General features: G+C 37.6%; 1 protein-coding gene across 2 annotated transcripts in view; it reads right to left on the bottom strand.

Annotated features, from left to right (window-relative positions):
- NCKAP5 (NCK associated protein 5) overlaps window positions 1–27,888 on the bottom strand; it is a 516,605-nt gene that overhangs the window by 109,458 nt on the left and 379,259 nt on the right. For both annotated transcript variants that reach the window (XM_054830045.1, XM_054830046.1), the window contains one exon: window positions 23,854–24,003. In XM_054830045.1, coding sequence (XP_054686020.1) covers window positions 23,854–24,003 — 150 coding nt within the window. The remainder of the gene's footprint in view (window positions 1–23,853; window positions 24,004–27,888) is intronic.

Below are 27,888 nucleotides of genomic sequence, written 5' to 3'. Positions count from 1 at the left end.
CTATTACGTTTTATTTTCATGTTTATTTTCAGGCCATACTTACACAAGGCTAAGCTGCAATAAGAAGCCCATGCTTCTCACAGCATGAAAGCTATTGCACACTTGTAGGCACTCAGAGGCAGTGGTAGAGAAGGACTGACCCCTAATGCAGTCACTTCTCCATACATAACCTAGCAGGGGACTCAGCAGGAAAAAAGCTAGATTACTGAGGATGGTGCTCTCTTAGATATCAACTGATTTCTATAGCGATTTCTAGTTTCAGGTATAGCTGTCCTCTAGGATTTTATGTATATTTTGTTACACATAGAAACAAACCACCATCTCTGTCCCTCAGCCTCACAAACACTAAAAGTGATGCAGCCCAGCAAACTGCTGCAGACAAGTGACATTCAACACCTGCCACCAGCACCTACAGGCTTGTAGGCATGTCTTTTCTTGGGGGTCAGCTCTCCAAGCACAGTATCAGTCAGTCAGCCAAAAATAACCGTGGCATAACTTATCATTAAATATTACATGTTGCATTTTGATCATTATAGATTCTACAAATGTCAAAACAGAGGTACTTCCTAGTTCCGATTTGGAAGAAAGTATTTTGCACAAAAGTCTCTCCAAACATAGGAAAATGTAAAGATTTCAGTCATGACTTGCATAATGCTAAACAGCCTTCAACTGTCTTAATTAGAGACAACTTTGTTCTGAATTGTGAGACTGAGTTTATGGAAAATCAATTGGAAAGTGAAAACTTCAGACTACTTTATAAAACAGAGGTTGCCTTGTATTGATACCATTGCTAAGATACAGTCATTATGAGAGACGTTGTCAACTCTAATTCTCAGGATAGAAAATATAGCCCTAGTGATGAAGATTATCTTCAGCTCAGCTAAGAGCTTTCCCTCTCCTTCACAGATGCTGAAGAACATTCTGTATTTTCTCCTATGTGACAGCTGTTTGCACTGTTTCATTTGAGACTAGTAACAGGCTACATACCTGACGCAGTGAGGTCTAGTCCTGTTCCTGCTGAAGTCAGTAAGAATCTGCCATTTATTTGCCATGAGTGTAGATGCAAGTCAGGTGCAAAGAAATAAACCATATTTGTTTTCACATTACACAATGTTTCCTTAAAATTAATTAATTTTACTTTGGGACAAGAAAAATTTCCTTGGTTCACAATGATTTGTTGTTCATGATGATATAGAAGAAACAAGGAGACAGATGACAGCCTTAGCATTTTCCATGTTTCTAAAAACATGTTATACACTGGATCAGTAAGGGCAAGCTGTGGTGGGTTGACCCAGGCTAGAGGCCAGGTGCCCCCCAAAGCCGCTCTATCACTCCCCTCCTCAGCTGGTCAAGGGAGAGAAAATATAACAAAAGGCTCCTGGGTCGACATAAGGACAGGGAGAAATCACACACCCATTACTGTCACAGGCAACAGACTCAACTCAGGAAAATTAGTTTAATTTCTTACTTATCAAATCAGAGTCAAGAAATGAGAACTAAAACCAAATCTTAAAAACACCTTCCCCCCACCCCTCCCTTCTTCCTGGGTTCAACTTCACTCCCCATTTCTCTACCTCCTCCCCACCAGCGGCACAGGGGCATGGGGAATGGGGGTTGTGGTCAGTTCATCACACATTGTCTCTGCTGCTCCTTCCTCCTCAGGGGGAGGACTTCTCACGCTCTTCCTCTGCTCCAGCGTGATGTCCCTCCCATGAGAGACAGTCCTCCACTAACTTCTCCAACATGAGCCCTTCCCACAGGCTGCAGTTCTTCATTAACTGCTTCAGTGTGGGTTCCTTCCATGGGGTGCAGACCTTCAGGACCAGACTGCTCCAGTATGGGTCCCCCACGGGGTCACAGCTTCCTTTGGGCATCCGCCTTCTCCAGCATGGGGTCCTCCACGGGCTGCAGGTGGGTACCTGCATCATCCTCCATGGGCTGGAGGGGGACCACCTGCCTCACCATGGTCTTCACCATGGGCTGCAGGGGAATCTCTGCTCCAGCACCTGGAGCACGTCTTCCCCCTCCTTCTTCACTGACCTTGGTGTCAGTTGTTCCTCTCACATATTCTCACTCCTTTCTCTGGCTGCAATTGCTCTGTTGTTTTTTTTTTTCCTCTTCTTAACTCTGTTACCCCAGAGGTGCTATGCGTTCGGCTTTGGCCAGCAGCAGGTCCATCTTGGAGCCAACTACCATTGGCTCTATTGGACATGGGGGAGCTTCTGGCAGCTTCTCACAGAAGCCACCCCTGTAGCCCACCCACTACCAAAACTCTGCCACATAAACCACATACACAAGCCAATTAATTACATTTCTTAAAAAAAATTTATAATTATCATGATAATTAGCTTTAGGATACCCTTAACACCAAAACACAAGAAGCATCCATTCAGGCAGTACAATCACCTAAACTTTAAATTCTTGTGAAAATGCACCTTCACCTGAAGTCTAAAATGCATCTCAAATATATTCTTACTGTGGTCATATTTATTTTTTTGTTAATGAACAACAAAAGACACTACAGCTTTTTGCATCATAGGAAAAAAACCAAATACAAGCCCCCCACCCTCCTGCCCCAAAACAGAAGGAAATGTTATCTCCCGAAAAGTATTCATTATCAGTAGGCTCTGAGCCAAAAAGGGCTCTGCTCCTTTCCAGGTCACAGCCTTTTCTTCTGGTTTTACATGCTCAAAGCATGGTGAGATCTCTCACCAGTCTCACTGGCCAAATTTGAGACCTTTTTTGGCTTCAGTCCGCACCTACACTGATAGAACATGGCACCTTTCAGCTAAGTAACAGCACCAGACTACAAATAGTTGAAATAAATATACACTTGATAAATATATTCTTACATTGATACAGACATTTAGGATGATTTCTTCATTCTCTCCTCTTCCCTTTTAATGATTTTAGAGAGGATTATTACAACACGTTAAGGATTGTCGACTAAATATACTTTGTTCAACGTTTACCTGTGTTTGGTAGAAGTGACAGATTCATTCTCATGTCTGAGAATGTCAGGAGACATCCATGTCTCCTCCAGATTTGCCTCTCTAGTGGTACTTGAGAGGACAACTTTCACTTAACATTCAGCAAAAGCCATTTCTGGGTGCTTCTTGAAAGAGGAGCAAACCAAAGTGCTTAAATCATGTTTGAAAATAGGATTTGGCTTTAAGTCCCTGAAGTGTTTTTCAAAAAGTTTAAACTTTTCCTTTCTGTGCCTTGATTTATTAAGTCAGGAGAAAGGAACAACATTTTATTATCTAGCTAGCCCGTTCCAACGCATTAGGATATATTTGGTGCACTGGGGTCTTTAAGTGAAGAATTAGTTCATGTACATATTAGGAGGTCTTCGAAAGAAAATTCTCTACACTTTCATTACCACAATGAAATGAATTAAAACACTCAATTTTCTTCTAGAAGGCATGAATAAAAGAGAAGCACATACAAAACAGTTTTCCTTACTCAACCATTGTAGAGTTGACACAAAACAAAAGGATTGTAGGTGGAAGAGGCAAGAGAAGAGTATTTATTTTGCACCAAGGGAAAAGGAGATCACAGAATTATAGAATGATTTGGGTCAGAAGGGACCTTTAAAGATCATCTGGTCCACCCCCCTTGCCATGGGCAGGAGATGTAGGTCTAAAGGTTGTACGTCAAGTTAGCAGTTCAACATGCTTTGAAGGTATCATCAATAAAGGTCAAGAACAACAAAGTTATGACAGTGAACTTTAAAATCCCTGACAGAATGCTGCAACACCGGTTACCATGTGCACTTCTTTGTTATTCACACTAAACCATTTGTCCGTTTATAGAAAGCTTTATTGATTTACACAGACACTCATTTGTCATGCCCTGTGCAGTGTATTAATAGCTGTCCAAGCACTTCAGATATGCTCAGCAATTTTTTTCCTGCTTTTAGCCTCTGATTTTGTATATTTTTGTGGTCACAGCTTCATATAGCGCACATAAGAGGTCAAAACCTAGGTCAAAGCCTGTTGTTGGTAAAGTAAGAAGTAATGACGTTGTAATCTTTCCTTAGGTCCTTATGGCATTTTTTTTGGTAAGCTGCCATCCTAGGAAGGGTTTACCACTTGAACCATTTCTGTATCTTTTGTTGCAGAAAACTCTTTTTTTTGCTTGTTCTGTCCATGTTACACAGAAAATTTGTCCTTTGAATGACTAACCCAACAAATTGTCAGAGAAAATTTTAACAGTATAGTTATGCTACTTAGACATACTGATAATTGCATTTGTCTTTTCAAATCAACATAATTATAGCAACAAAAGCCTTAATTTAACTCTAGCACTATGAAAGCATCTCCACTGGCCACTGCCCAGTGCCTTTTATATTGCTACAGACAGCTCTTTGCTATGAGTAAAATGGGAACTGCACCTCATGACCTGCCTGACAACGTTTGGGTATTTCCACCTCCTGCTTTATGCTTTCCACAACAGAGCAACACCAGAGCAACCATGAAGCATCTCCCTGCTGAATTGCAGCAGTGCTACAGCTCTGCTCCTTGGTCTCCCATCTGCAGGACAGTAACCGAGACTGGAGAATGCTGGGTACTGATGAAGTAAGCAGTGAATTGAGTGGACTAATACTTAACAAATATTACTGTATGCTTTTTCAAATGTCCTAGTCTTAACTATTTCTCCTGCCTCATGGAGATGGGGGAAAAAAACCCAAAAGGACAAATTACTGATATGATGACAGCCAGGCTTCTCATCCTTGCTTCAAAACACATGGGCCTATAGCCTTCTCAGTTGCATCATCTTCCGATATTTTTTTTAGCATGATAAAATAACATATTCTCTTTAACCACACTTAAAACATTTGACATTTTATCTGAAATACTCAGCACTGTTCAATTCACATTCAAGTAAAACATGGCATGAAAGCAACACACGTGATGTTAAATAATAAAATACGGAACGATACAAGCATTAATGATAATTCTGTCTATTAAAAGGCCACATTAAAACTTACTGGGCAGTACTGGTAGGGATCATTCTTGCAATTAAAAATTTTTTTAATTCTTTACTGACACGAAAACATAGTAACATTAGAACAAGCCACCAACAGATCTCAAAAGTGGTCTATCTCACAGACCATGCTATGCTGTAGCTGTGCTACCAATAAAATGGGTTTGTAGCCTCATAGAGAGCAGTATAACCTTCTTCTAGCGCAGGCTAGAAATCAGAAGGTATTTATTCAACATCAGAAAGCTATCCACTTAAGATTACATAAAAACTTGGGTTTAAATGTTCCTAACAAAAAGCAGCCCAAGGTCTGTGCAGCTGCATATGGTGTTTTACCAATTATTGATGAACTGATTCATGTATTTAAACATGAATTTACACCATAAATTATGTAACAGCTTTAAAAATTGTATGGATTTCATGCTGCCAGAGATCAGAAAACAGACCTTGCTCATTTATCTGCAGATCTGCAGCAGATCGCAGGGAGACTCCCACCCAGGGCTCATAACTACAGAGCTCTTTTCCTGCCTGTTGAGTGTTTCCTAGTTCCCAGGAGAGGAAACAACAGGTGTTCGACCTAAATGATGAAGCCTTCTTTTTGAAAGAAGGGGATAACTAGAATTTAATCCTTCAAATCGACTTATATTGGAAAAACATATGAACTTCAGGAGTTGAATCAAACCAAAACCAAATGAGATTCATACACTGCTGATGAGACTGCCTCCTAAAAATGACTAAAAGTAAACCTCATATTCCTGGGAATTCCTCTGTGAAATACCTTTACTTTTTTTAATTAATTTTTCAGAAGTCAGGGCTGGAAATTTTTAACTGGTTCAAGAATGGTAATATTTGTCTTTTTTATTTCGGTTAACTCTAAAGTAGTTGAGAATGACGAGCCTTTAAAGCCTTCAACATTTTCCCTTCTGACACCACAGAAATGTCTGGAGTTGACATTTTAAAGAGAAGGTTACGAATAGATCTACCAAAACAGACTGCATTATGAGCCCAGGCTTATCTTCCAGCAAATAAATATCTAGGCTACTAACAGATATATCAATAATAGCTTTGTATGTTTACCTGTATGCAAATTGTAGAAACCAGCAAATTCTACCATTATTTACAGAGAATATAATAGACTTACAATATATCCACAGGTAAAGCACTGTCAATACAGGTCTTTGAACAAATAGGTTAAAATCATGAAGGATGCCTTTTTTTTCCTCAAAAAATTCTTCCAGCTGATCACACACACACACACACAAAAACCACATTTTTTGAGGACAAGGAGTAAAAGAGATCTAAATAAGCAGAGACAGGCAACATAAAGCTGTGTGTATTTCGTGAAGTTGAAGACATACGTACTACACGTGATGGCCTATATAATGCATAGACACTTGATAAAGCATAGAAGTACAAGCATGGAAAACCAGAAGTCCCGGCAAGACTCCTTTTTTTAATCACTAATCCTCTGAATAAAGCGCTGAGCTGTGTGTCAGTGCAACACTGCTCTGCACAGAGACCAAGGCACTGCCTTCCATAAACACTATTCTGGGCTACCTAAACAGAAGCAGCTGCTATGAGTAAGAGGTAAAATGACAGCCAAGACAAAGCAAGCCCTCTCACTCCCAGTCAGGCAGACCCATGAAGCTATGTGATGCCACTCCTGTCACACAGCAACACTGTCTTAGGCAGTCAGGAAGGAGGAATGCTGAAACTCCTTCACTTTTCCCAAAACTGCCACCGTTCTAACAGCACAAGGGTGTCTCCCTAGAAGCGTGCTCCCAGGCACAATGGTAGAGGCCATGATGCCATCACACACGTCAGCTGTAAGACTGAATTTTTATGCAAGGAACAGTGTGTGTGTGTGTGTGTTGTGAAATTTGTTTATTTTCTGATTTTTCAATATTTACACTTGGTGATCCTTCCCCTTGCAAACTGTGAACCAGAGGCAGCTGTTCCACTTCCTTTTTTCTTTTTTCTCTTGTTTTAAGTGATTTGTTTCCTTATGGAATGGTTCTCCCTTAAGAACTGAGAGCACTTCACTCTGATAGACTTACTGTGCTACCCCATGTAATATTAACAGGCAGTTATTTCCTCTATCAAAGAACTAAAAATAAAATCCCTGGTCCATGAAAAAAGTATGAGATCTTGAAATTGTAAGTGAAACTAATATTCTTACAACTAATATAGGCAGATAAAGGCAAGTGGTGTGGACCTGATTAATCTTAAAGGGCATTTTGTATTTAATATCAACTTGTATGTAACACATACATAAATATCTTTGCATTGAAAACTCTTGTATGAATTAATCATATCACATTTGGTCAGTTGCATTTGTTTCAATTTTTCTTGCAAAAAGACCAAACTCTTCAGGGAAAATTCTAATTCTTTGAAATTAGTAAAGACTAGTTGAAAACCATTGACTATCTATACATCCAACGCTGAAGCTCGATTAAAAACTTTCAGTGCAGCCATTTTCAAAGAAAATATTTGATTTGAAAGGAAACATTTTGCAGAAGATTTTTATCAAATTTAAAAGTGACATTGAAACCAGTACAAATATTTCCAAGGCTTTGGGTCCTTCTGAAATGATACATATGGCAACCACTTTTTAAAAAAGTTCAGTTGCCTAATCACAGAACAGAAGGTTTTTTGGTTTTTTAAAGAATTCAGATCTTGAGGAAAACTTACATACTTTCAGGACAGTTTTTCAAGCAATAAGAAAGGCAACTTTAGAATTTACTTTAAATGAGTTATACTTCAAATTTTTGCAATTTGGACCATGAGGTTACTGACACAGTGAGAGTTTTCTACTTTCTGTGATTCCATTATCCACACCTTCCTGAGTAGCGTACTGAACTTCAGAGTTAACCTAATGTAGAGTTTGAAAAAAATAGGGCATTTCAGATCTAGGCATGAAAATCAATCTTTGGTCAACTTTATTCTACCAGAACTCATTTCTTATTTCCCCCCACTTGTCTAGCTGAGATGTTCATAGTAAATGCAGGCAATACTAGTACCAATTCATGGCATGGGGAAGCGGGTATGGAAAAAGAAGCCCAAGAAACAAAAAGTTTGTCTTTACAGGACACACCTCAATATCTAAGTATAGGAATAAGATACAAAGGCCTTAAGCTCATTTAGCAAATTTAATTTACCCTTTCAAATTTTGGCAGGTCACACCAAAATATTAAATTCAGGAATAGAATGTAATTATAGAATCTAATTATTTAAAAAATTACTTATTTTTCTTTAAAAACTAGGATGAATTTAAAATTATAGTTGATGGAATTAAGTAGAAAAGTTTGAAATTAAGTACCAGGAAGCCAAGGATTACACATATGTATGTACAGGATTTTTTTTTAATGTATAGAAATTCTATCTGTCAAGAGCAGCTGTTCTCCATTGAAGAGGCTTTTATATATTTTTTCTAATATCATTGGAATGAACATGAAATATAATTTCATAGTTCAATGCAAAAAAATGGCCCTAATGCTGTAACTGGTACTTCCAGACTGCTCCATGCACCTGAACTGAAGGGCTGTTATTTGGCACTGTCTTCAAGGAACACCACACCAACCTCCTCCCTACTCACCTACTCCCCCCACTCCAAGGAAATTAAGAAACTGAGTGTGCTTGGGGTTGATGACAGAAAGAGAAGATTCAAAACTTTAACGCATTCCTGCTTTTTTTCCCCATGTGTCTTTTAATGTCTAATCAACAACACTATTAATTGTCTCCCACAACCAGATCTTTTGGCTCTCACTGGAAGGTGAAACAACAGAAGTTTTGCTCTGTCTTCACAGAAAGCAGATGTTGAATTTTTATCAAGAAATATTTTCCCCCAATTATTTATCGTAAGTTTCTTCATTTAGTTCAAACAAAAATAATTACGAAATAAAGTGAAATAAACTTTTAGCCTGGAAAATGATGATCCCATATACTAAAATGTCACATTCACTGGCTGTGTGATGGGAAACTCCTATCAGTTCCCTGTTATCCAATGATTCTTTAAGTGGGGAAAACCTGATTTTTTTCTTCTCCAAAGAAACATGTATGATTTTTTTATGAAATGGAAAAAAATATAAAACCGGTTTTCCTTTTTAAAAATATCCCTTGAGCTTATTTTTATTTGAATTCTGAGAAAAAGAATGACTTTGCTTTACTATACGATGCAAGAGATTTAAAGTAGTACATGATGTTATAATTGACATCGTCACAAAATATTTTTAAACATAATAAAATATAAAATGCATTATTTTCCTTCTCCTATGGTGAATCATTTCACTCTATTCCTTTAAAGACTTGGAGTTAAAAGGTTTCCACCACAATAAGCTATTAATGTCAACCGCTTCACAATTCATAACATAAATTTATAACAAGTTTCTCTGTTTTTAACTACAGGGGAGCATTGAGTTATTTCTGAAGGTGATGTTTCCTGCAATTTCACTTTCTTCATCAGAAGTCACCCATAAGTCAACTGCCCCAGGTATTTCAAAATGAACTTCTTTTGATGGCTTCAGTTATTTCTCTCCCTTCCAGCTAAGGAGTTTTGAAGCAAAGCGAAGCAGAACAGGTATTGGTGCGCTGTATTACAAATAGGATCAAATGCCATATAACGTGCAGCAATTGTTTTGTAGCCAATAGCTAACTTCTAATAACTGAATCACAAAATTACTGTTCATTTCTTGCTAACAGAAATAAAACTCTATTTGCAAACATCACCTTGCTTCTCCTGAAAGCTTTGAACATTTTTCTCTTTTGTTTTTATAGGCACAGTAAATAGCAAACAATGCCCCTCACTCCACACAGCAATACGTGGTACGTTGATTTCTGCACTGACATTTGTTAAATTAAAAGTTCTGATTCATTTCATTTTTAATCTTTTAGACTGGAATAGTGAATTTGCAGAGTAATTGTATTTTGCTCAAAAGAATAACCACCCAGACTCCGACTCTCTCTCTTTTAAAAGCTTCAACAGTTTGGAGTTGTGCCTGTTTCTTCTACCCTGCAGACTGTGCTCACTTCAGGGAAGATGGATGTAGAGGGATGAGGATCCTAACTAGTCATATGAAATTTCTCCTACTGTGTTGGCTGACATCAGGTGCATCTACACTGGCTTTTTGGCTTGGATGAGCAGTGAGTGTCCTTCTCAAGTGATTTTTCTGATCATCACACTGACCAGGCTACAGTTCACACCGCAGTGTGGCCTTGGAGTCAATGGATGGGGTTTCTTTCATGTGAAATTGGATGATGAACTCCAATTGCTGCTGGGCTTAACTACAGTTCAGCCAAAGTCAACTCCCCAAAATGTATAAAATGTCCCTGCCCACAGCAGGGGGGTTGGAACTAGATGATCTTTAAGGTCCTTTCCAACCCAAACCATTCTATGATTCTGTGATTCTATGTCAGGCCCTTAGCAGAAACAGCTTAGCTCTGAGGATCTGCTCCTGTTACGCTGCACTGCTTGCTAAGGTAGACATAAAATTCTAACAGGCTGTCTTCAGATCCTAAATTAATAGTGATAGACCTAAGGAAGTCATCTGCCAGGACAAGAGTGTATTCCGTAACACTGAAGTAAAAGGACTGTTCAGAAGGCTTTTTCCTACATACAACAGAGATGTGCCAGAGGCATTTTTTTACTTGGATAATTTTACAGTTTTGTACTTTATGAAAATAGAAAATATGAAACTGTAGAGAAACATATACATTAAAGCCAGCTACATGGAAAGTAAATTCTATTTTAATTGCATATTATTAAGTGTTACTGTGCAAAACAGAAGGACTTGGGGGTATTGATTGATGAGAAGCTCAACATGAGCCAGCAGTGCGCGCTTGCAGCCCAGAAAGCCAACCATGTCCTGGGCTGCATCAAAAGAGGTGTGACCAGCAGGTCAAGGGAGGTGATCCTGCCCCTCTACTCCGCTCTTGTGAGACCCCACCTGGAGTACTGCGTCCAGCTCTGGGGGCACCCAGTACAGGAGAGACATCGAGCTGTTGGAGCGAGTCCAGAGGAGGGCCACAAAGCTGATTGGAGGGATGAAGCACCTCTCCTATGAGGACAGGCGGAGAGAGTTAGGATTGTTCAGCCTGGAGAAAAGGCGGCTCCACAGAGATCTAATTGCGGCTTACCAGTACCTGAAGAGGCCTGCAGGAAAGATGGAGAGGGACTGTTTATGAGGGAGTGTAGTGACAGGACAAGGGGGAATGGGTTTAAGCTGAAGGAGGGTCGATTTAGATGAGATGTTAGAAAGAAATTCTTTACTGTTAGAGTGGTGAGGTATTGGAACAGGTTGCCCAGAGAGGCTGTGGAGGCCCCATCCCTGGAAGTGTTTAAGACCAGGTTGGATGGGGCTTTGGGCAACGTGGTCTAGTGGAGGGTGTCCCTGCCTGTGGCAGGGGGGTTGGAACTAGATGATCTTTAAGGTCCCTTCCAACCCAAACCATTCTATGATATGATTCTATAAAACTAAATACTTCCCAATTATTTACTTAAATTTGCTCTTCAGCATATAAAATTTGTCTCATATTTTGTTCTTTGTACTTATATTTTTTGGTAAACTACATCCGTATGACGTCCAAGAAAAGCCTTAGACTACACACACTTTGGGAGAATGTAGCAACTCTGTAAAAGTTCTTAAGAAAACAGGCTTTGGATGACAATAACAGTCTCATAGGGAACACACATTAAGTCAAAGTCAATGGGATTCAGTGGTGCTCCAGTAAGAAGCTCAGGCATGAAAAGCACAGCAGCAAGAGCCCAAAAGCCCAGCTTTGATCTACATAATGAGCCAAATTCACATCATCACACATAAGTAAGCACAACTCAAGTGCAGCCACCGGAACTGCACCCACCTTCATGTGTCCAAATCTGATAGCCAAATACGCTAACACTAGTATCAAACGTGAGGAAATGTTGCTGTTATCTTATTCCAAGCTGCTGTTCAAGAGCAGTATCAGTGATTAATCGATTGGCCTAAAGGGAAAATGTGGAGAAAAGAACAAAAATAGATCAATGTATGAAATACTATGTAATGTAATACATACCTAGAATCGATGACATTACTGCTCTGTCAGATTGGCCTGCAATTGGGAAATCTTCCTGCCTGGCAGAGGTCACCAGCAGGGCAAATCAGCTGCTTAAAAACATGAGAAGTTCTCATCTCTTATTTCTATTTAATTTCTCTGTGAAAAATACAGTTTTTGTCTAACACTAGCAAGTTCTTTTTTACAATGAATTAAGAATACCTGGGTTTTTTACCCATCTAATTGGGTAAAATTTTGAATAGTTATGTTTGATAAAAAGAGTACAAAGAAGACCACCACTGGAATAGAAAAAAAATATATTCTCCCACACCAAGAGGAAGACAAGTTGTTTCCTTAGCAGTGAAGTTATGTCAACAGTACACCAAACAGCCCTGTGAAGATCCGCTAAAGCTGGCTCACATTGGTAATGCATTGTTCTACTGAGGCTAATACCCTGGTTTTCAAGAAGAATTAATAATTTTCAATTGAAAACTACGTTATGCAGCTACACTCTTTATGCTACCTGAACTATCTTGCATGGCAGGGCAACATTGGTAATAGCAGTTAAAGTATAATGACATCAAATTCAATATAGGACTGAAGGAAATTATCAGGGAGGAGGCAACATGCTTTTCTCTGGCAAGTCTAAGGGCTAAAGAAGCAAACTCCATAAGGTTTAAAAGAAGAAAAAGAAGGAGCTATTAGGAGGTAAGTAAGGAGAAACTTTAGCTGTTTCAGCCATATGACCTCTTCACTGAAAAGCCTGTCTCCACTCATCTCCAGCTTACCATAAACTGTTAAGAGAGATGCTAACCAAGTATTTCAGCGGAAGAGATAAAATACAAGAGAAGAAGATTTTAGCTTCTTCTGTCTAAACGCACAACAGTCGCACATAATGTGCAGCCCTCAAACCCATTGCTTCAGCTGACCTGAAACTGTTGCTGCAGTAACCTTACAGAGGACTTTGTCTAGCAAAGTAACCAATTTGTAAGTACTCTTTTTCTTACAGTTTACCAAAAAGCTGACTGACAAACCTAGGTCTTGCTTTCTTCCTCTTTTTAAAAGAACTTTTTCCTAAAGAACTTAAACATTAAGACCCAGAGCATTTAAAATCAGAAGGATTATTCTGGAGGAACAGACCAGAACTGATTGAAGACAAGGAAATCTGCAGGCTTATTAAAGGGAAACAGTTGTAATTACTAACTGAGCATTCCTCTTCTCTTAAATAATTTCCAAGTCTTGGCCTTGTATGAGTATGTACTAACCAGAAGAGGAATAGGAAAATGCATGAATCACAAAGAGGAATGAGCAGTGTCACCACATGTGATGGAAGGCCAGCAGTTATCACAGGTATTCCTGCGGGAAAGGAAGAAACTCGGCCCTCTAGATGGCATTATGTGCCTGTATATCCCAGATGTAACTGGAGAGCCCTGCCAGGCAATCTAATCATTTCTCCACCTGCATAGGAAACATGGGCACATGCGTCAAAAAGATCAGATGGCAGTTCTGGATCTCAATGGGAAGGTGACAGCTGCATGCTGCTAAAAGGCAGAACAGAGGCTATCCTGGGACAGAGACCCAGGGAAGCAGAGGAAAGGTACTCAACCTGAGACGAAACAGAATGGAGGATCTCCCTGACCCCACATGGGGAAAGGCAACTTACCACTGGCAGGCATGGGCAATACATGAAAGCATATAATTAAAAAGAAAAAAAACGGGGGAAAAAAAGAGATTGTCTTTATGAAAAAGCAAACCTCTCCTTGTACTTGGCATTTAATAGTACTGCAGATGTTAACCAGACAAATGTACATTAAAACACGTACGTATGCATGTAGGTATACATGTCCACATGTACAAGGTTATACTGCACCCATGTATAGCTGTTCTGACAATACATTGAAATTAAATAATTAGTTAGTGAGTAATTGGGTATCTATGGAACAATCAGTGAAAATCAGAGTTGTGCATAATGGACCAAAGTCAGACTATTCCACATTTGATTTATCTATTCTCTTTATATATTTATAACTAATCTTAAAATCTATGCTTGTCACCATGACAGATTAAGAAGACTTAAAAGTAATCGTTTGGGTATTTTCTGCTGTGGATTATTAAAGTGGCTGCATAATAAAACCAGTGAATATTGAATTTCATGAGTATGTTAATCATATAGATTTCACATGTGTAGTTAAACGTATGACCAACACAGGAGCCAAGATCCTTATATGCTACAAGTCAGCACAGCTCCAGTAATTCTAGTAATATGAGTGGTAACTATACCTGCCCAGAATCCCAGCTATAATCTCCAATTCTGTATTTCTACAAGAGGAACAAAGAATTAAGAAAAAGTGCATCACCATGCAGACATCATTACTGTTTCACCATTTTCCAAGGTCAGTAAAGAGAAATGAAAGAGAGAAATTATTTTGGTATGTAAGAGTTGTAAGGGATTCAGCTCTAACAGTTGAGGTAAATTAATTGGGATTTCCTATGCAACCAGTGGAGAATGTTCACAGAGTAGCAGGATTTTCTTAGTTTGACATGAACTGCAGCTATTTATTTAGTTTATGAACTATACAACTGTCATTACTGCCAGCCAAATTGCATGCATTAGTATGTAAATTAAAAATATAAGCCGTGATTCTAAAATCTCTGTCACATAGAATCTTCCCTCTGAAAGAAGTGCTACTGTGAGCTATGAGAAGGCACACAGAAAGTGCTTGTGTAGAACCAGGCCCGGAGTGCATACCTCATAGAAACTATTTAAAAAATATATTGAGCCTCACTCTCTAAAATGATAGATGTGTTGGGATAAACACAGTCACCTAGATCTATAACATAGTGCTGGAAAATCTCATTTCATTCAGCGAGGAAAGTGAATTTTCAATTGTACCACATGCCTGATTGCTAAAAAAGGTAAGTTACATTATCTACTGATTATGTGCAAGAAGGCACTATACATGGAGAGAAGGGCACTGAAAAAGCTATCATTATTTAAATTATAAAAGTCAGACTGAAATATCAGATTCCTTCACTGCAACCTAGCAAGGACTCTTTGCAGAAAACGGTTAACATTTATTTCAACAGAGAAAATCTGACAGGTTTAATAAAACCAAGACGATTTTCCTTGACTTCCGTGACTTACCTTTTCTTCACTGACTACATCTATTTCTCAGACCTTCTGGCACCAAATCATTATTCTTGTAGCCATATTCAATACTTTGAACTATTTAAAGAGCATTTGTTATGTCAGCCAAGTAAGTTTCACAGAGCTTTCTCTGTGGTACATAACTGTAAGAAAAGAGCCATTGTACTGGAATTTGGAATATCATAGAAAAAATGAATTTCTAATCTGTTTTTACAATAAATATATGCAACTACAGTTGGTTGTGCTAAAATGAACATTAAATGCTTATCTATGTTCTTATTTTTTGTAAAAATTACAGAGCTCAATATACTATTTTGTGGATGCTTTAGTTTACCTATAATTTTCACAACTGCATGCACCATAATTTAGGCAAAAAATCAAGACTATAGCTAAACTAAAGGATCTTTTAAACAGTATCCTGACTAAAATATTAATGTGAATTAAAAACTGCATATAAGAAATGTTTCTTCCACCTGGAAGATGTTGGATTCAGTGCCTTGGAAAAGGATATTTTATGTTATTCTGCCTTGAGAAGGTAAAATCAGGAACAGCATAAGTGACTTGCTCTGTCTTTCCAACGTGCCTTGTACCTCACTTGGATAGACTGACGTGTGTGATAAGAGCACTGAAATATCTGATGCTAGAAAGCTAGTAACTTTTATTAAAACCTAAGTTGACTGCATGAGCAAGCTAAAGGAGAAAAATTCTGATATGTAGCAAAATTCCCTTTATACAAGTAGTTGATGGGGTATGACACGAGGTCACACTTAAAACAATTAAACACAGTTTTAAAACTTAACAGAACAGGAACGGTAGTTGGAGCATATTCTGCTGAGCACTTCGCTGAATTAGCGAATTTTGACACATTACTGCTTTGTGGGTATCTCATAGTAGAAAGCAGAGTCGAACTGAAAGTTTTTACCTTTTCAACACGTGCCAAAAACTCAGAAGCTCTGCATGTTGTGACCCAAAACATTTAACTTCTGAACCACTGCTGTTGAGCTTCATAGAAGATGCAATTCGATATTCTTTTTTTTTTTTCCTCTAGACTTAGAAAAAACAATACCATCTGTTACTCAGACTAAAATTCCCAGGAGGCACCATGGTTGATTTTAGAAACCATGTATTTTAAGCTTTCATTGAACTGAATAGTCAGAAAAATGCAGATATGCACGGCCTCCTTCATGCCTCTTCAACCAGTTATGGAGGCAATGACTTAATGTACAGACTTATGTATATTAAGGCTCTCTCCCATTTCAGGAGATGGAACTGTTTGGTGGAACAGTGGATCAGCAGTCTTTCTCTAATGATAGCAGCAAATGGTTACAGCAATGAAAAAGAGAGCAAATCTGAACAGCTCTTCCTACATCTAGTAGGCAGAGCTATTTTCAATATCCCTGTGTAAATTCATATCCCTACTACATCATCTTGATTCTTGCATGCCAAAAAAGAAATTGCCATGAATTTTGTCTGGCTTAGAAAAATAGTGTAAAAGGAGAGAGAAAAAGAGAAAGTCCTTTTAGATCCTCAATATTTTATATGTCTGCAAGAAGTACATTCTTTTGTCTTAAATACTCATCACTACACATAGAGTTTTCTATTAGTCTTCATCTTCTACATGAAGGTTTTATGTCTATTAACATCCCAGCCGATAAGGTGCTTCAACCACTGAAAGCCTGTGCCAGCTATGGAGAATGCAGCTTCATGCACTCGTGGGCAGTGTGTAGGATGGATGGGAAAGCCACAGTGGAAGATCTGAACAGCAGAAGGGCATGAGCTGGCAGGAGGGAGGGTACAAACATCTGGGAAGGAGGTGTGTTTAAAGGAGTGGGTGAGGACAGATGGCGAAGAGGAAAGCACCCCAGAAAACAAAGGCAAGGAGAAACAGGTAGCAGCCATGAGATCATCTGCTACTCAAAGTCTAGGAACAACTGAGCCACTGAAGACCTACAGTAGAAGAGTTCAAGCATCAACAGATTATAGAATACATTCAGCGTGAAAGTACTTGCTTGGTTTTAATTTAAAATTTACTCAGCTACTGGGAAGCTAAAACAGTTTGCCAATACTATTACCAGCAAAGAGTTGGAATAAACTGGGCTGTTTTTGAAACCAGTGATGCAAGTCAATGCTGACTCATTATCAGCCACCGGATAAGTTTGGAAATAAGACTTTCCTTGCGTCATTGTCTGATCCCTGGCTATTAAAAAAAGAATTCTTAGGCATAGTTCATAAAACTAATTCTAAAATTCTCCCACTGAAAAGATTTAAAAGTAAAATAATCCAATAATTAGGATTAAGTAGGTTGGCCTTTGGCGACTAATCAGCATAATGAATCTAGTTATATGGATAGCCAAGGCACAGAGCTAAGAAGAGGCTTCTGGCTGGATCAGATTAAATGCATTGGCTGGAACAAAACTGGTTGCTACAAAATACTTAGAACATTGCTAAAAAATATTTAAAAGTTTCATGATTTCTCTATGCATCTAAGTATAGTGATTCAAATTTCGTTTCTAGACTAGAAACCAAAGTGAAGCAGCTGACTTTCAATAAACAAAAAGTTTTTCCTCACAATTATTTTCAGAAACTCAGGCTCTTTGCCCCTGCATACTGTATGTTTCTTTCCATGGAAAATAATAGAATTATTAATTCTCTTACCATTTTACATTGTAGTACATGGAAAATGAGGGAAAAAAAAAAAAGGAAAAATAATGTAAGGGCAAAACAAAAACCACCAGCACTAGTTATCTTCTCAATCCACTCAAAGGAAATATGTACCCCTCTCATATTTCTTTTTTATCTTTTTCATAGTTCCTTGATATCATGTCTTTCTTCCTCTGCAGGGTAGTAAAAACAATACAAGAAATACTTGACATACTTGCTCATTTGTTTAATGGTGATGATACAAGGGAAATTATCCCTCTAATATATTTGAACATTTAGCTTATTATCCTGAGTGAGTTTTCTCCCAAAGCTCAATTTATTAAAACAAAACACATCTTTCTATGATGAACTGCAAAGGGCAGGAGGGCAAAATTCTATAATTAAAATTAGAGTGGTTTCGTGACTCTTCCCTAGCAGATACTGCTTCTACTGCAGCTTAGTTTACTGAAACTTTCATTGAGTCTCACTCACCCGCAAGCAATGAGATTTTCACACATGAATTAGGCTTTTCATTTGATAACGTCAAGGTTACAATTTAATGTTACCCCAGTGGCTTGCTGTTTGGTGAAAAATGCAAGGTTGTGAGCAGCCTTCAGTCATTATTTTTTGAGGCCAATGGAACTTGTGCTCATTGCAGAACTTCTAGGAGGGAAGGGGGACACTCAGCAAACCAGGGGAACCACTTCCTTGTTGACAATGTTTATTTTAATTTGAATGTAAATACTGTGGTTTTTTATCATGGTGTTAGTTGTGCACCATCATAGGCTAAGGTGGGCAAATCATCTCTTCTGAAGAGTGGAAACTGCCTCCACATAACCAAAACCCATGAATTCCTCTCAACAAGGTGATGCTACACTACTGATCTAACAGATGAGAGTGTGTGGTCAAATGAGGCATGCACATACAGCCATGAAACAGAATAGGTGCTAGCAAAAATATGATGTCCTATCCTAAACGCAGGCACGACTGATCCCATAACAGATGGACATCTTGTCACAAGACAAGCATGGTGCACCATATGATGCAGTGTACCTGCTGACTCCTGCCAGACAGATCAACTCACAAGCCTCACAGGAAGAAACATGCCTGCACTCTGCTTACATGACAGACTTCTAGTAATCTCTGGGAGAAAGGGCTGTAGGCTCTTCAGAAATGCAGATAAGAAGTCAATCCTGTGCCTACCTTCATAGGGAAACAGCACAGAGAGGGTTGGAGTGAGTAGGGGCAATTCATATTCTTTTTTCCTGCAGAGTGGATCTAGGATCTATAGTTTAGATGTTCTTTATATGTGGTAACTCAGCATCTAAGAGTTGGATAGATACATCTAGACTTGAAACCTTAATTCCGCCTCTTCTGTAATCTGTTTTCCTCTTTGCTTCTGGTGTAAAACATGTTACCCTACCAGACTAAACCAGGGCATTATGGCCTTCTCCTCTGACTTGTTTCTGGTTCCATGTCTTGGAGTCTAAGAATACATTCAGATGGAAGAAATGAGAAGAAACTAGCCAGCTTCCCAAGTATTTGACCGTATGCCACGTTCTCATTCTTTACCTCTACAAATGTTTACCAAGGCACAAATAAATGAAATAGATTGTAGAGGATGCAGGAAATCTGCAGCTGAGATGGGAACCGAATCCAGTTTTCTTGAGTTTTCATCCAATATCTACTCACACTCCTCTTTTTGAGGAATTGAGAGGACATGCAGTGTGTGAAAAGATGCAACACCACAAAAAAAGACTTTATCTTCCAGAATCCCTTTTTTTACTGACAAAGCAGAGGATTGTCCAAATCAGCCTTCATTATGTACTCTTTGGTCAGTTAGTTCAGAGCAATCCCAGTCAGCTTACTTTCTTCATAATAAACCAAAAGCAAATACTTTCTAAGAAAGTTGCACTACTGCAGTTGCAAAAAAGGAAGTCTGGAAGACCTGGAACATATCATACAGTTAGACATAGTTAATTCATACTGAATTATCCTCACATAAATGTCTTTGCAAATGACAGACTTTAATAAGCCTTCAAAGCTGACACAGTATTTATCACTGATTAAATTTTTAAAATCAAAGTAACTATGGCTTTTACAGACATGTTTAGATTAAGACTGACACTAACTCAGTGTATCAGTTTAATTCATTTCCAATTATGCAGGTGCTCGGGCAGCCTGTATTTCAGTCATTTAAGGCTAAACTGGGGCAGAGACCCCATAGCTCCATATTGGATAACGAAGCCCTGTGACAGTCTTTAGGTCTTTACAGACGCTGTTTTTCAAATCTAGAATATTCTCAAAGCTTTCCTCTGTGCACTGTGACTGTGTAAACTGTTCTTGCTGGAAACAAGAAATTGTATACAATCTTGCAATGAGACTCTGTATAATACCTAGCATACCCAGGAGGGCAAATTAAGGCTTTGTGAAAAATTTCCAACTTAATGCGTATGACTTTGGAAATATAACATTATTGTTTTACTGTAATTCTGTATATACCTACATATAGCTGAAATTGCTGCATAGGGGTTGATGCATGTACAGAATAAATTATATTTTTTCTATATTTCTGTCTACTATTTAAAAAAAAAATTGCAATTCTTCTGGTGATGAAAGCAGATTAAAAAAATGAAATTCCACCAAGGAGTTGATATGTTATTCACCATACTTCATTAATATTTCTTTTTTTGCAGCACTCCAAATGCACAGAGAAGTTATCACAGAATTTTTTTTTTCTTTTTTTTTTTTTCCTTTGGAAGAGTTAGAAGGCATTTGATCATAACTGCTGAAGTAAATTGGCATTTCAAGAGCAGCCAACTAAAAAAGCTGAAGGCACAAAGGAGTTTTGATATCCTGGAAATCACAATTAATTTCAACTACATAAAATAGGATACAAGACGGTATGAACCATTTGTTATTTGTCATCTATTGCATTTGATTAGAAACGTATGGTATTTATCAGTCAGTAGAGTGGAAATAGAATTTGCTGTAAATGATAAAGGATGTAAAAAGATTATAGGTAAAAGGAGCAATGGGAGAATAAGTATATATATTTCTTATCAAAGTATATGATAGCTTTCACTTGGGCTGACTACAAAGACACTTTATTATACTGATTTGTATTGTTCAGTCAGAAAATTTCTAGGTTAAACAGAAGTTAATAAAATCCAAAAAGTATTACAGAAATTTATTTGGCAATACATTTGACAGCACTCAAGTATAAGAAGAAAAAGAAATGTTAAACACAACTCCACTGATACGGGAAGCCGCTTAAAGAAATTTTTCTGTGAAAATGAAGCCTCATCCCTTTTTTTCACACTTAGATTTGATAATTTGCTGGTTCATATCCAATAGTTGAAGATGACTACAGCTTTCTTCACATTGCCAGAAATTCCTGAAGAAAACCACCACTCACCTCATATCTACCAGTACTCCAGAAAGAGCAGAAACAATTTATTTCATGTTGGAGCAGGGATGTTTTTCCCATACAGATATTCAAAAGAAAAGAAACTAAATAATCTATTATATTGTATATGTACTGGCTACTACCATTTATCCCTGTGGTGGTGGATAGCTTTTCTCTTTTGGTACTTCATTCACTTGAAACTTAATCTGGACTTATCAAACCTTTTTTGGTTTACTGTGACCAGTCAAGAGAAGTTATTAACCAGAAAAAAACCTTACCTGCTGAATCTAAACTTTTATGTAATAAAAACATTACATCACTTGCTCAAACTTTTCCCTAGATGTACACTATAATATACATTTATATACATGTAAATACATACATACATACAGTCCCTCATTTCAAGAGAAGCTCATACTAGCAAAAGGACAATGGTAGATAGGAAAGATGGAATAATTTTACAATGCTCTAACAGACTAGGCTACATCTTGTCATGAGCTACACTTGAGTAACAAACCAACCAATCTGAAGAAATATTAAAAGATTACTTAAAAGTGCTGATATTAATGAAATTACATTAATAGGCATTAATGGATTAGGTCCCACATTATGACTATTACTTTTACTAGGTTCTGTTTATAGGCAGTCTTCAGATTCTACAGTGCACAGATGGAGGACCAACTTTAGAAAGTACTTTATTATCCTTGCCGATTTTATTAATTGTGTATGATACTGTAACATCTAATCATATAAAGTAAGATTAAAGATTCTGACACCCACAGCACAGGAACTAACAAACAGCACTTTTTCGTTCCTTTCTATATAGACTAATAAAACATGTAGAATAATTACTCTGCAAATAGTAAAGGGTTAGAACTGTTAATTGCATATAACTTAAAAAAAGTATGTCTCAATTAATAAACCATAGAGTCTTTGACATTACAAATTATATTCTTCAAGAGAAAAATCAAGTGTAAGAATATATAAGATTAAACAACACACAATTAACAACACTTTGTTTTAATTATCTTGGGCCACAATTAATGATGGCCCTGCAGTTCATCTTTCTACTTTGATAGCTCCTTAGACTATTTATGTAGACTAATTCTTGAAGTATTGGCATTCCCTATTATGTGTTTTTGAACAAGCCACTGCAGAACACTGACATCAATGAGGAGACCTATTCACTGACCTCCCAGAACTAGATTCTGTCTGTCCATAATGTTATGTTATGTATCTGGGCAATTTGCCACAACTGATAAAGGTTGTGACATTATCGAACACCTTCCTATCAACTGAGCACATAAAGAACTGCAACTGCCATGCAGATTGATTAAGAACAAGGCGAAGCAAACACAAATCATGCATATTTGGAAATAGAAGACAGCAAGGAACCTACAGTCATTCTCTATCAACAGACTACAGTAAACTGTACATTTAAATGTACATTTATCAGAGTTTTATGGGCCTTAAAAATTTAGTATCATGTGGTTTATTTTCCCAGGGCAAAATTAGAGTTAATTAATATTAAAAGTGCTTATTTTACAAGCAGCCTAAGATTTTAAAAGAAAGAAAAATTGCAGAGACTGCCTATACCTTTCAGATTCTATATTTAGATCCAAACATGATTATAACTGTTCATGTTTTACTTTTAACTAAGTTGTCAAGAACAAAAATCTAGAGTTCTCATTTGATCAGAGTACACCTCAAAATAAAAATTATGATGCAAAAGAGCGTTCACACTTAACCAAAAATGTACAGGCCGAATGATGAAGTCTTTGTTTACCGAGACGCTACACAGGCAAAAGGCCACTAAGATCATTCTAAGGCATTCATTTATCCATACATACAACACTACATAGATACCTGAACAGAAGACAATGGAGGAAACACTTGATAAGTTAAGTACTCGATAAGTTAAGTTCTTAACACTTGGTAAGTTAAGTTCTGTACTTGTTCAGAATTGTATTAAAATATGCACAGACATTTTTTTATACACATTGAAACCCATGCTTGTATCAAGGAGCACAATATAAGTTCATACACATAGCAGTTATAGTCTTACCTGCACCTTGTCCATGTTTGCCTCACAAAATGTTAAAACTTTTCCTCTAATTAGGAGTTACCACAAGGTACACTACTTTGCACATCTTAATTTTCCAGAAATGCACTCAAAATGTAGAGTATGTGGTTCTCCATGTGGTCTACAAAGCAATAGATTTTCCACAATCTAACAGTAAAAAAACCTGAGCTGAATCTTCAAGCAAGTGGTCCAGCAGTTAAAAGTTGAGCAATAAACTACAATGAAGCAACACCAGTAGTTGTTAAACCACCTATAATAATTGACACAAAACCAGTAAAAACAATTTTTCTTATTAAATGGTCTCAACTGCATTAAAATAATGTACGAAGTTCTTTTTAAGGATACCTGATGCCCAGCATTAGAGAGGGATCCTTTCAGTGGTTCTAAGACTAAGTTTCTTGTTCATCCTTGGTAAATGAATCATAAAAAAAATACCCCATAACACAAGTACAGGTGAAATGTGAAAGATTAGATTTATACTAGAAGGTGATTCAGTGCCAATAAATGAACGAGGCAGGAGGCAGGGTGGGCTTTTATGTCTGAAACCGTCATACTTCTTACCTCCAGAGCTTTCAAACGCTCCAATAGCAATTTTGTCTTTTCTTTTTCCTCTTCAGTGCTGCTGCTTTCACTTCTCGAATCTTCATCCGCTGGCGTGTGAATTTTTTCCATGCCTTCTTTACATTTCCTACTGTCTTCTGACAGCTTTTCCTGAAATGATTTTTTAAAATGTCATTACTTATAGGTGGAAATGAAGTTAACTATGCAAATGTCTTCAAATCTCCCTTGTATATGAATGAAAAAAAGAGCAAGTTGCTAGTTACGTGATTACAGTACAAAATAAGTGGAGTCATGAAAGGTCTAGGAAACATGCTGCTATGCCAATTGTGCAAAAGTGTATGCACAATTGAACTGCTACATCTACTTAAGTTTTTTAGAAGTGGAACTCATAGTCCTTTTAATAAAATAACTTGCATTTTCTTCTTCAGAAGTTGTAATGAAAATTGAGCATACCAGCTTTCAATGGAAGCATTTTGCCATTGAGATATAAAGCAGTTTACAGAGGAAAAGCTAACACATGTTCATGCCTAATGTATTTCACCTTTCTTCATCTAGAGCTAATATTTGAATTACTAAATAATGGGCTGAGAACCAAGCTACAACTTGAATACTGATTTACGATCCACACTAATATATAACTGGAGAGAATACAGCAAAATTTTCAGAAGTGCCCCTGTCTATTACAAGTGAGTCAGATTGGGTTATTATTAGCTGCTGCTGCTGAGTGAACTATGGCTGCTGAGTTTTACAAGAGGTCTATAAAAATCATAGGATTGAACAGTGAATCCTACTAACTCCATTAATTATGTGTCCAAGTTCTCTGTTGAGAGAGAGAATGAGATGGAGCAAGCAAAACATCGAGACTACAAGCAGGCAATGTAAAATATTGCCCAAAACGACAAGGCAAGTATAAGGTGAAGAAAGAGAACTGCACAGATGTATAGAGTGAATTAACATCTGAGTACAACACAGGGTGGACAGCCTCTACCTTGTAAACCACGTTCTCTAACTATATAAGTAGATGCAGTGTGACAACCAATGAGAAGATTAAGCATGGAAAATTTGAGGTAAATCAACATTAAATAATGGGTGTCAACAGAAATCTAGAGAAGTCCTTTAATGAGCATTTAGTTTTCTTTGTGTGCTTTTTTGATAATTCTTATATACAAAGGCACATAGTTTCATCATCTTTGTGTTAGTCTGTGAGATGTATTTCTCATAACTACTACAGAACACAAACTCTAAGCATAAAAATATGTATTTTCATGAAGAACTGATCCAGCTTGAATAACTGTGCAAATATAACTCTTCGAGAGTTAACAGCAAGACATTATCTTAATTAAAACCCATAAACACAACTGAATTAAAAATCAGCACTGTGAATCACATTTCTAACAATGTCTTTTTAAAATATTAATTAGCTCAGAAATTGACTATTACTATGTTAAAACTTTAATCAAGAATCAATTTTGTAAGCTATGGGCTTAATCACTGAATACTCTTACACAAACCATGAGGCACAGATCTCATTCCAAGCCTCAAACCATAGACGTCAAAGAGCCATTCCATCAGGTTTCCAGCATTAGCGTTATCCTGATCACAAAGAAACCATAAATATAGTAGTTGGTTTTGGGGTTTTTTTTCCTTGCTTGCTACTCACTGGTGCAACAATCAAGCATCTGTAAAAGAGCCACTAAACCATGTTTCCTTCAAGTTGCCCTGATGAGTGCATTGACATAAAACACTTCGTAGAGCAGCTTATTCCCTTTTTTTCCTAGATTCCTATACTTCTTGTGTTACCTCAACTAAAGAACGTATTTTGAATTTTCTAAACAGTCCCTGTTTTATGCCTCATGTATTGCATAATTGAAGGCAGGCTGGGTTTTCAACCTGAATAGCAAAATACTCTCCAGGTCAGAAGTCCAGCAAAGGCAGAGTAAGTGCTATCCTGCTGATCAATGCAGTTTCATTTCTGTGAAAAGGTAGCACGAAAATGGTGCTCTGGAGGTAAGCTGGACAGGTAAAAAAAAAAAAAAAAAGGAAAAAAAGGAAAAAAAAGCAACAACCCAGCTCTTGGTCTCCCCAGACCAGTAAGAGTTTAAGACACATGCCTGTACCACGAGAGGATGCAAACATAGCAGCTTGATGAGAATTCCACAGTAAAAGCTCATCTACATCTCTAATGCTGTGTGTCAACAAAGAGACAATAAAAATATTAAATATTCAAATTTTACTAAACAGAAACTAGGATTATGCTGCTCACTGTAAACCTGTTCCCACAGAATTAATGAGAAACTTACAATCACGTCCCACATTGTGTAAGCTTCTCAAGCTGGTTTAAACTGTCATTGCTCTGCTGAAACCAACAGTATTTTGCAAATCTAAAATGACATCCTGCCCTGACCATTATTTCTAAGTATTCAGTTTGTTCTATAAATCAAACAAATAGTACACTGACGATGAACCCTTTGATCAAACACTATAGGCCCTATAGCCAATAGAAAACAACAGATGAAAACAGACCCGCAGTCTGGAAATGGCAAGCTTTCTAGAATCAATGAGAAGATATAAATCACTGAAGACATTGATCTATGATGCTATACAATGCAGCGACCTGACTGAGACTTATCAAAAAGCTAGTTTTCAGTTAGATGAAGCAGGAAGGAGCAGTATAATACTCCCTTTTTCCAATAATAAATAAAAGTAAGTAAAATAAATTAAGAGAGCAGAAAATCCACCTGAAATTCCAAACGATAATTTACTGGAATTTGTAGAATATAAAGAAATATGTAGAATATAAAGCCAATCTTCTCCCTTCCACCCGCCTTTCAGAACAGTGAACAACAAAGTGTTTCACTGTTTATAAACAAAAGAAGTAACTATAGTGATAGAAAAGATCATATGGAAGCTTTCAAAAGATGAGACCAAACTGCCTATTTCAGAAATTACCTTCTCCTTCATCCCAAGAAAGGCAAAAGGCTGCTGACCCTCTGGGCACAGTGTTAGTCACTGTGATGCCTTTCCTCTAAGATTCCTCACCTTTTCAAGGAACAGACAAGTGTCAAAGGGACACTTAGTCAGCTATTTTTTAACCATTATTATTTCAGAAATTGTTGTACTTTTAAAGTTCTATTGGTAGTACCATTACGTTGCCTGTTCTTTGCCCTTTCTTCTTTCTTAAGATGCTTTCTAGGAATTATATGCACACAGAAAAAAAAAATGGAAAAAAATGAACTTACTTTAAAATATTTCAACATGTACCTATGGAATTTCAAACCAAGAAGAGTAAATGCCAGATGACAGAAAGAAAAAAAAAAAAAGGTAGCTAGCAAAAATCTATTCTAGATTTTCTTTTTTACAGTGAAAACCATAGTTAGGCACTAATTGGAATAAGGGCTCTTGTCTGGTAGTAATGACAAATACATGATATGAAATGATCATACAGTTCCCCAGCTAAGTCATCTTCCAGTTTTTCCTAATTTGAGGTTTTACAATGCAGGAACTACCTACCCAAGGAAGAAGCCTTTAAGAAAACAGAAATCATTAACACTGTTAACCGGCAGACAGGCTTCCATGGGAGGAGGCCGAACAGAACCAGCACAGCAGAGCACCTGCCACAGCTCTCAGCAACTGGAAATTCAGTCCTGCACCAGGGAAGGAATCACCCCGTGTACCAGCAGAGGCTGGGAGCCAACTGCATAGGAAGGTATCTGTTGCAGGGAAGAGAGAAGATGGAGCCAGACTCTTCTTGGAAGTGGCATGATGAAAAAAACAGATACAATGGACACAGCTTGAGAAATTGCAATTAGATACTAGGAAAACTTTTTTTTTTCCCCCTCCTGTGAGGGTGGTCATATGGTCACTGAACAGGTTACCCAGGGAGGTTCCTGAATCACAGAAACATTGCAAAGTTCACTGGACAAGTGGCAATAATAAAACAGAGCATAATCTAATCCTGATATAACCAGATCTGGACTCTACAGTACTGATTATAAGCACCAATCTTTCACAAGGACATGTGACAAAATTCTGCTT

This window comes from Grus americana, chromosome 6, assembly GCF_028858705.1.
Source record: "Grus americana isolate bGruAme1 chromosome 6, bGruAme1.mat, whole genome shotgun sequence".
Lineage (NCBI taxonomy): Eukaryota > Metazoa > Chordata > Aves > Gruiformes > Gruidae > Grus > Grus americana.
This window is presented reverse-complemented; position numbering and strand designations above follow the sequence as displayed.